The sequence below is a fragment of the Anoplophora glabripennis genome, unplaced genomic scaffold (assembly GCF_000390285.2).
Source record: "Anoplophora glabripennis isolate ALB-LARVAE unplaced genomic scaffold, Agla_2.0 scaffold268, whole genome shotgun sequence".
NCBI classification, from domain to species: Eukaryota; Metazoa; Arthropoda; class Insecta; order Coleoptera; family Cerambycidae; genus Anoplophora; species Anoplophora glabripennis.
This window is the reverse complement of record NW_019416436.1, coordinates 430907-442150: the sequence shown is the minus strand read 5'-3', so window position 1 is coordinate 442150 and position 11244 is coordinate 430907. Positions and strand designations below refer to the sequence as shown.

Here is an 11244-nt window from a genome sequence, read left to right as displayed (position 1 = left end):
AAAGACCCAGAACATATTCTTAGAACATAAATGAAGAAATCTGTAAATGGATTGCATTTAATTTTAATTCTGTCACCAAAGGCACTGATTTGTTTATTAATTTTTTCTTTAAAAAAATGAGACTATCATGTTATTTCGATCATATTTCCGTTAATTTTGATTCTAAAGACTTTTAAAACAGCTCATTTTAAAGGTTTTTCAAAGTACTTTAAAAAAGGTTCAAATAGTTTTTTTTCTAATATTTATGGTTTTGGCGTTATTTAACGTTAACTGGTTCCAATTTAGTTTTTAGCTAACATATAATAATGTTTAAAAATCCATAACTCGGTTTATATTGCAATTAGAGAAAAACAAAATAATGTTATTAGATTTGTTTTTTTATTACCTTTCTATTTGTTCATTATAACTTTTTCATTAAATCCAATGGTTTCAGAGTTATTTGCAAGAAGTGTCCGAAAACAAAAACTTTTTCAGTAAAAATCAACATTTTCAATGACGAATTACTCGGAAAGTACTTACTGGATTATCCAAAAAACTTTATATAACGTTTGTTACTTTGACTCCTCTATAGATTCCTGTGGTTATTCTGGGCGTAAAAATTTCCACCCCTAAGAAAAGGTGGGAACAACCCCCCAGGGCAAAAGCACACTTCGGCACTATATAAGTTTTGTTCCTTGAGGCATTCCCCACATTCAGTCAAAATTTTACGTCAATCGGTGCAGTTATAAAGAATTTGGAGGTAAAAACCCTGAGTAACTGGACTATTATGGTTTTTCAGAAAATTGACGGCTTGGAAGATTCTAGTTTTGAAATTTTGATGAAAAATTTTTCTGAGCATCACTTCAATCAAAAGTAAATGCAATCCAAAATTTTTTTTTGTCAATATTTGTAATCAATTGAATTTTTTTTTATGTTTTAAATTTTTTATTTTCCATATTTGATAAGTATTTAATGCGAAATTGTGAGAAAAAAACAAAAAAAAATGTTTCATCTTAAACATCAATTGATGTTTAAGAGGGTTCTAAACAAATAGGCAACCAGCAATACATTTTACTGCATAGTTTGCCTAAATATGAATTAATACACAAATAACAGACTTTCCCCCATTTTAAAGCAGATTTTCTATAAAACGGACTTAGTTTGAAACTCAAAGTACTTTTTGGTGTAAAGAAATTTGTAATTTGCCGCTTTTGAATTTAATTTAATTTAATTTACCATTATTACCACAATTTCGCATTAAATACTGATTAAATATAGAAAAAGAAATTCAAAATATAAAAAAAAATCAAAATTTTTTAGTGTTCTTTTTTGAATTGAATATTTCAAATTTTTTGTGAAATTTAAATAAGTTGGAAATTTTTCAGCTCCTATAATTTTTTGCCGTTTATTTTTGTGGAAATTCACGACATTAAAAAAAATGAATACTCAAATGAAAAAACGGGAACTCTTTTTTGAGGAAGCTCTGGAATTTATAAATCAGTAACAGACTTTGGGTGGGGGTGGGGGGGTCTGGGAAAGCCGTTTTATAGTCAATGTCTTATTCTGTTTTATTTTTGATTTCTTTCTGGACCATTTCTCGTGACGATAATTTTCCAATTCAAACAGTATGTAACCCACACTACATCCAGATATTGTGTCGTGTGGAATTAATTCATTTCAGGGGAAAAATCAATTTAAACTAACAAGTGTTTATGTATCTACAAATCAGAAGTACTTCAGAAAAATAACTGGTCTGATTCAATGCTGTGTGGAGCCTTAGTCAGCAGAGCAGTCATTCCCTACAATATCGTTAATAAAATAACCATTTTTAGAACTTCTTTGTTTGACTTTAAAATTGGAAATCTTGTCTCAATAATTGTTTTTTGACATCGAAATTAACCAAATTCTCGTTATTTTCGGTCCTATTTGTCCACATATAAAGAGCAGAGAAATTCAGTTTTCCCCTAGTATTTTTAAGGGATAAGTGGATTCTAGAATTTTTTTCAGAGCCAAAAATTGTATTTTAGGATTTTTTTTTAAATAGCTTCATTGAATTGTACTTGTTTTCTTAACCAAAAAATTTTCAACTAAATTTACGAAAGAAAACATTAAAATAGGCGTGGCTGACCCTAAGATCTGGAAAAGGATTTTAAATATACAGGGTGGTCACTTTTAAGGTGTACACCTGTAGTATCTCCTGAATTAGAAGATTGAAAGAACAGGGTGGGTAAAATTACAAAAAAAGTTGCACGTCTTCAAGCCATTTCGGATTCTGAAAAGAAATTGGAGATTAATTGCACTGTTCCCGAAATAATCTGAAATCTTGGCTCTTCTCGTTTCTTCCATATCTTTAATATCATTGAAAGAATAACGAAAATCGGTATGTATATATAAGGCGATATGCTCCATCTGTTGGAAGGTTAAAACATCTTCCAAGCCTCCTAGATCCTTGTTTTCATAACCAACTTTTGATTCTCTTATGGACGCCATATTGGATTTTGGCACCATATGATGGAGCATTAAGATTTAAGTTCAAGGATAAAGAGATTTTATTAAAGGTAAAAAAACATGAATTTTACGATTTATTTCATTTGATCGTAGTAGCCATGGAAAAACAAACGAAAATTTTGACATTTCTGTTTAAAAGTAAACAATCTGACGTTGCTTCTGTGTCTTGATCGTTTATTTGATATACATGTTTGAAAAATGATATGTTAATATCAAATAAAAATTAGTTTCGGTAAAAATCTTAAAAGACGTCAGTTGATTATGAAAAAATATATATTTTGAGTCGGCCACCCCTATTTTAATTTTTTTATTTCGTAAATTCTGTACGATTTTTTCTTTTTTTTTTGTAATGTCTGTATGTACCTAGAAGTCAACCCTTAAAAAAATAAGACCATTTAAATTTTCACGAGCCGTCACTGATTTAATTTGAGAAGAGTAAAAAGAAAACAAATTATAAAAAAACATAAATCTGGATTTTTAACGAAATAGTTTAAGAGGGCTCTATAGCAAATAGGCAACCAGCAAAACATTTTGTAGATTTTGTTACACAGTTTGTCTAAATATGAATTAATGCACGAATAACAGACTTTCCCCCATTCTAGCGTAGATTTTCTATAAAATGGAGTTAGTTTGAGACTCAAATTACATTTTGTTGTAAAGAAATTTGTAATTTGCCGCTTTTGAATCGTAAATTACAAATTTCTTTACACCGAAAAGTTATTTGAGTTTCAAACTAACTACATTTTATAGAAAATCTGCATCAAAATGGGGGAAAGTCTGTTATTTGTGCATTAATTCATATTTAGACAAACTGTGTAATAAAAATGTCTATAAAAATGTATTGCTGGTTGGCTATTCGCTATAGAGCCCTCTCAATCTATAAGTTATCAATATTTGCCACCCCTAAGACTTGTTTCATACATTACTTTTTTTTTCTTATTACTACCCTACCATTCAAAAATTAATTTCAGATAGACTGATTCATTCTAAACAAAAAAGGTATTGTAATTTTTTCATAAAATTTACGGTTTCTGAGCAAAAAATTTATTTAAGTCTTACTTTAAATTGGTCTTTTTTGACTTTCAACTAGTAAGCCCCTTTCATTCAAAATTAGTAAAAAAAATATGTAAAACAGGGATAAAAATGCATTTCTGAAGTTCTACAGCAGCAGCATCAACAAATTCCTTTCAATCATCCAAAAAAATTTTTAATAGTAAGTCTTCATAATAAAGAAAAAACAACCTACACATGAAATAAATTTAAATCACATTGGCTCAGCTGCCCAATATCGACCGCAACAGTCTCCAATTAAACATGCCATACCGAACAAACGTACTGATATTTTTGTGGTCCTTCGAACCGGATCAGAAAAAAAAACAAAGGTAATTAAGTACACACAGAAAATTAGATATGGCTATAATTGTCTTACATAAACTTATAATCCACGACAACTAAACATAAGAATTAATCATAGATAAACATAATCATTTCACAAAACCCTAACTTATACTTGCAAATATCATCGGAGAGCGTTTCAATAAGAAGCAACACAAGTGACAAGCACAAAATCTTATAGTAATAAAAAAAAGGAGGCAAATAGTAACGTCAAACGACAAAACGTGTATCGGGTAATTCCAACAATGCGAGGACTACGTTAACGGCGACTGCAATAAAAATAGTTTCTCCAATGGAATGTTACGTAAATCGTTTTAGAAATTAGGAAATTACATAATAGGTACCGTTTGAAATTATCCATACACGTGACGGAACTGACATTTCTCCCGATAATGTGACAATGCCCTCAATTCCAGCGACTAAATTTATTCGGAGGAAATGTCAGCCAGGAAAGTCCTACTTTACGACATTAGTCGCTTACTTTTAAAAAATAGACGATACTATTACTACAGTACAAGATTAAAAAAAAAACATTAAGTGTTACAGCTCAATATTGATTTCGGCCAGCGCTAGCGAACGCCATCCTCAGGGTAGCTTCGTAACCTACAAAACACAGAGTTTAGAAAACAACTAAGAAATTTGGATATCGGTACGACGTCCTGAAAATAATCGTACGTTTTGGTTGTTTTTATTATTTCGTGTCACACTTTTTGCTTCACATACGTGTTTATTAGACAAATTCAAATAAAATGTCCTATGTTGTAGTTCTATGACAATCTAGTTGGCAATGGAACTTCAACATAGCTTTTGTATCCGTTGTCAAGGGTCACTAGAAAATTATAAACTTTAAAGTAGCTTGTATGTCATATGTGTGAAACGAAATATTAAAATACACCTGATTAGAAACAACGATAATTTTTAAGAGGGCTCTATAGTAAATAGGCAACCAGCACTACATTTTTTATAGATTTTATTACACAGTTTGTCTAAATATGAATCAATACACAAATAACAGACTGTCCCCCATTCTATAGCAAGTTTTCTATAAAATGGACTTAGTTTGAAACTCAAATTTCTTTACACGAAAAAGTTATTTGAGTTTCAAACTAACTCCATTTTATAGAAAATCTGCGATAGAATGGGGGAAAGTCTGTTATTTGTGCATTGATTCATATTCAGACAATCTGTGTAATAAAATCTACAAAAATTTATTGCTGGTTGGCTATTTGCTATAGAGCCCTCTTAAGTCATTATTATTAAACCTTCGATTCTTCAATTACACTTGTTCGATTATAAGTTCCATTTTGTTAGTAAGTTTATTTTCGTCAAATATTTGTTTTCATTAATATGGAATGGTTCTATAGAAATTTGTTTTTAACAAGCTTATAGCATGTCGAAAAAAATTATCATTACATAAAGACTTGCTGATTTTATTTTTTATAAATTGAAAATCGTCAAAATATAGCTTGGAGCAAAAAATATACTCCTACCCTGAAAATCTGAAAGGGGAAGTCACTTGTTGAATTAATATTGATCAAACGAAGATTGGAGACACATATTTTTTGCTCCAAAGTCACTCTTAAATAATGTAACTTTCCGTTTTCTTAGTTTAAAATGTTGAAAGAACAAATTTTATAGCAAAGGAAACCGACAAATGTCAAGGTGTGGCTTTAATGCTTGTACCATCCGCAGGACTTAAATCAGTCGAGTTTGGTGGCTGATATAGCGAGTAAGAGGATACGTCAAACTTTTAGATAATGCAGAAAGGTTGTTTTTTGGTTACAGTAAAAATTAATTCAGCGAAATTAAAATTTGGGTTTGAGTGGACAAAAAGAGAAAGAAATGGTTCGCTTTTGAGATACAGGATGAACAATTTTGACACAGACTGATGGAATTTGCAAAAAAAATCATGGGATCTTTTTTTTGTACTAGAAATACAACTTTAATTGTAATAGACTGAATTTCAGTTAATCCCGAAACATAAATTTATGAAAAGCATCTATCGGTTTCCTTTGCTGCGATTACGGCTGGCTAAAAATTCAAACCACAAAGCCCCGCTCTCCCAACGAGAATTTTTAACGCATCGGCACGCTGGTACCTCGAGAGCTAAAACAGATTACAAGAAAAATACACAGTTCCCTGTCGGAGAAAAAGAAAATTAAACGGAAGAAATATGAACTTAAACATATACCAAAAACAAGAGACTAAATAAACGCGCCACGACTACTTCTTCTGTATCTTCGAGGGCGTCTCCGCGCCGTCCACATCCTCCGTATTATTCCGCTTCGCGCCCTCCGTCTTTACCATCTTTTTATCCTCCAACTGGGGCAACTCCACCTTCTTCGACAGGTCCTCCAGGATGTAATTCCTCGTCGCCTCGATCTTGGCGTCGCACGACGCCACCGGGCAAGTGTCCGCCGCCTTGGACTTGCAGTTGTTGCACATGGTGTGCCCCGTCAGGCACTGGTAGATCGGCGGGTGCATGTACTCCTTGCAAACGGGACACTCCAGCATCTGCAGGAATATCTTCTTCGCTTTCCTTATCAGCGTATCCTTGACGTCCTCCTTCGTGTCGTTCTTTTCCTTCACCTCCTCCTTGACGTCCTTGTCGGTTATCGTTATCGTGTACGTTATCAGGCCTGAGCCAAACATCTTTTTAACGGAGTCCCTGTTTATTTTAGTCGTCATCCGTTTCGACACCTCCTTACGGTTGTCTTTGTACAAGTGGAACTTCGACTTGCAACTGCCGTTCACGCACTTGAAGCAGTGCTCCCTCTCGTTGAACATTATGACGTTCTGGTTGCTGATCGTAATGGAGTATTTGCTGACGTCCGAGGTCAGTTTCACCTCGTACTGGCAGCCGTTCGGGTTCTCCACCGAACACACGCTTATGCCAAAGTTGATATCGTCGAAATCGAACAGGCTTATGAACGTCTTGCCGTTCTTCTCCAGAACGTCGATGTTATAGTAAGCATACACGTTCTTTATCGTAAAGAAATTGGTATGGAACAGATCGCTGTGTTTGTCTTTGAAATGGGACGATATCGACCATATCTTATAGTTATCGTGGCAGTTCGCCTTCGGGCATAAGATCGTGCGGTGGGGGCAAGTCCTCTCATGTTCCTTAACGTCGTTCGACAACACCTTATCGGTGCACTCCTTGTAGGAGCATGGGAACGATATCAGTTTGGCCAGGTGCTCGTACATGTTGACCTTAATGCTGATCATGGTCTTTATCGAGCTGCACCGCCCGCATTTGTACTGGTTCCCGTCGTCGGATATGAGGTATACCGGCAATATGGACAAGTAAAAGTCGCACAGGGCGCATTTCAGCTGATCGACTACGCTATCTGGGGGGACAAACTTTTCCATGTTAGACTGAAATCAAAAAAAATTATGCAGTTCACCCGGACGGGACGTGGCGCTTCGGGTGCACGACAGTTCGCTGGAAGGACGCGGTACTCGTGCCTCGGATGACTGAAGACGCGCTAACGGTTGTCGTTTCTGTGTGAATCGCGACTCGGGCGGAACCAGTGCCTGTTTTCTTTGCTTTTCTTGCGTTCTCCGATACCGAACACAATAAAGTAGGCAAATTTTTCAAACGACATTTTAAAATCTCAATATAGTCCAGTTACTCAGGATTTTTACCTCCGAATTCTTTATAACTGAACCGATTGACGTGAAATTTTGACTGAACGTGGGGAATACCTCAAGGAACAAAACTTATATAGTGCTGAAGTGTGCTTTTGCCCTGGGGGTGTCTCACACCCCAAAATAACCTCAGGCACCGATAGAGGAGTCAATTTTAAGTAACAAATGTTATATAAAGTTTTTTGGATAATCCAATACTTTCCGAGTAATTCGTCACTGAAAATGTTGATTTTTTACTGAAACAGTTCTTGTTTTCGGACAGTTTTTTGCAAATAACTCTGAAACCATTGGATTTAACGAAAAAGTTGTAATGAACAAAAAGAAAGGTAATGAAAAAACAAATCTAATGGCATTATTTTGTTTTTCTCTAATTGCAATATAAACCGAGTTATGGATTTTTGAATATTATTGTATGTTAGTTAAAAACTAAATTGGAACCAGTTAACGTTAAATAACGCCAAAACCATAAATATTAGGAAAAAACTATTTGAACCTTTTTTAAAGTACTTTGAAAAACCTTTAAAATGAGCTGTTTTAAAAGTCTTTAGAATCAAAATTAACGGAAATACGATCAAAATAACATGATAGTCTCATTTTTTTTTATGAAAAAATTAATAAACGAATCAGTGCCTTTGGCGACAGAATTAAAATTAAATGCAACCCATTTACAGATTTCTTCATTTATGTTCTAAGAATATGTTCTGGGTCTGTGGCTCACTTACAAAGCATGATTTCGAAAAAAAAAACTTTATTTTTGAAACGGTGAATTTTAAAATTTTTTCTGCGATTAAAAATCTTAAAAAGTAAGAAAGTTATTGTCAAAAAAATAAATACGTGTATAGGTGATAATTTTAGGAAAATTTAGGTCAAACAAAAATTTTTAAGCATTTAGATCTTTTTTGTATATATACGTATTTCAAATTCAAAATTATTTTATAAGAAGGGAATAAATGTTTATTTAATACGAATGCACATTTAAAATGTTTCATACCCTTTTAATATTTTTTTTTTATTTTCAAAAGAAGGGGTATTTTTTCAAGGGTTGAAAAGTTGCAATCGATAAAAAAGATTTTTTAATCAAGAAATCAATTTTAATTTGATAAAAATGCGTGAAAACGTTTCAAGTTGAAAAAAGAAAGTTCATATTATTTTCATTCAAAGGGGTGATTTTTAAAGGTTTTTCCGGGTGGAAAATTTGGGATACATTAAGTTTCATGTTAGATAGCACATGAAATTACTCATACTGCATAAATAAAAAATATTTGATTGCATAAAATGCTTAAATTTATATTTTTTCTTTTTTTTTCCAATAAGGGGTGGTTTTCACCCCTTAAGAACAAAAACCACACCTAGCGCATATATAAATTTTGAAGTGGAGGGTAAGATGAGTCTAATTCTAAATTTTGAGAAAAATCGATACAGTTATAAAAAATTCGGAGGTATTACTATATTTTCAGCTACAGTAACTGGGCTAATAATAACAGAAAAGCTTCTGTGAAACATTTTACTATAAAATTTAGTAGTGATTTTGGTGGTTAAAGTGGCCCATATCTGGAATCGTAAAGAACTTATTGCTGTATTGGTTTATGGGGAATGTCATCAAAATGCTGCCATAGCGTTACGATTGTACGCTTAGTCTTAGTCAACTTAAGACATTCAATACCAGTGTGGGTTACTTTAGGTTAAAATTAACTTAAAACTCTTTATTACAAACTAAGTTATTTTATTATAACGCTACGACAATTGTTTTCAAGATATTAAACAACCGAGCCTCCGATTATTTACGAAAATTTATAATATTCAAGTTTCAAAACCACGAATTACTTACTTTAAAAATAATTTATACGTACGGATATCGCATGATGTTAACACTAATACGTCGGTGTATTATAAAGACCTAAATGAGTACAACGAACTTCCTCAATACATTAAATTGTCCAAATTACTACAGAGTTAAAAAACAACTACCTTGTTAAAAAAACGTAATTAGTTATCCATTGAATTGTATCAGCCTATTATTTTTCTCTCTCTATTTCCTTTTTCCACTTATTACTTAATGTGTACATACATATTTGTTCACTATTTGCAAGCTAACCAATAATTATACATATATGCGTATTAGGCTGATTAAAATAAAATCGACTATTTTTTTCTTTTTTCAAAATCTCCTCTGAAATAGATTCAGGGAGGTGAGAGGAGATGCTTGTAAAAATCGGAACTCTTAATATTAATATTTAGAGGTCGTATATCACATGGGAAAAATTATTTTTCAATTTCAGAATTTTATATCTTAAAAACCAATAGACGGATTTAAATGACCGAAACGTATTCTTGTGGGGAATTGAATGTTCTACAAGACATGTCCCTTGTCATTTTTTGATAAACCTACTACTTTACTGCGTAAATAAAGGCTTGAATTCCGATTTATGTTTTTCGGGCGTTGATACGGGCCGCTACATCTAAAGAAGTAATATTGCTAATATTTCAAAACTTCCGAAGGCAAGACACAAGCAAAAATAGCACTGGTACACGACTACGATCAAATATTTAACGATACCGTCTTCAGTTAAACGAGACACATATTACAGAAAAATTTCATTACCTCCGTTAATAAAAAATTACATTCACACATAATTTCAGACGTTTCTATAATAAGTAACTAACAGAAATCTATACATTCCGTTCAGCTTATATAAATTAACACCACAAGTTACAACATTCAAAACACAGGTTTATTATAGTTACTTTTCTTATATGTAACTAGGTACAAAAAAAAAACTGACAATGTCAATTTAAATGTAAGGTTGTTCTGAAGTACCTAGTCCCCAATTTTTCAAAAAATCTAAGAACCTCAGGCAACTATTTAGACTTCAACAAAAGTTTGTTTTTCTACAAGTGCCAGGCAATATCACACATCGGCACCGTTTGTACGAAATCAACAGCTTTACACTACCATTTTCTTTATGGTCGGCGGCTAACAAACCACGAGAACCCACCGATCCATAAAATAACATGTGAAATTGAATTTGAATTGGCAAAAAACTGTAAACAAATAATTCGACAAACGTGCTCTCGCTTCGAGCCAGAACGGCAAGATGCCGACATAGCTTTGTGGAAGTTATGTAAATTGTAAACAAACTAAAACAATGTATTTGGATATAATTCGATAAAATGTAAGCTCTAGACGTTCTAAACGTAAGTACTTACTGCGTTTGATGTTTAACTGGCCACAAATACAACGTTTTCTGGTGTGAGAATGGCAAGAAATATCACCCAAGCCGATCAATAAAAGAGCCGGAACAGGTTAGGTTTACACACGCATTTACATAGAGGTTTGTTGATTTGCCCTGCACGTGTTTATTCATACGGAGTAAGTTTCGAAGTTTGGAAATATTATTTTTGGATGTTTTATTAGGGAACGTTAAAACACAGGTATTTTAAAATAGTTTTCTTCATAAAAACATCAAAATCATGTAGGTGCAATTCGTAAATTGTTTTTAATTAAATAAATTAACGAAACACAGATTCTGGGCGTGTTCAATTAAAAATATGAAATATCTTTTCTTGCAGTTTTAGAGAAATCAATTCGTACAAGATTTTGAAATTATAATCTGAGTTTTTAAATTCAGCATTGATTTCTAACTGTCAGTCTCAAGATCATGGACGAAACAAAACTCTGTTCGTTATTATTCTAAAAAAATTACATGTACC

General features: G+C 32.8%; 1 protein-coding gene across 1 annotated transcript; it reads right to left on the bottom strand.

Annotated features, from left to right (window-relative positions):
* Positions 1-5057: 5057 nt before the first annotated feature.
* Positions 5058-10835, bottom strand: LOC108904349. The gene is made up of 2 exons (XM_018706865.2): positions 10741-10835; positions 5058-7260 (listed from the first exon to the last, which is right to left on the bottom strand). The coding sequence occupies exon 2, from the start codon at positions 7252-7254 to the stop codon at positions 6106-6108; it is 1149 nt and encodes a 382-aa protein (XP_018562381.1). The 5' UTR covers positions 7255-7260; positions 10741-10835; the 3' UTR covers positions 5058-6105.
* Between the last annotated feature and the right edge of the window lie 409 nt (positions 10836-11244).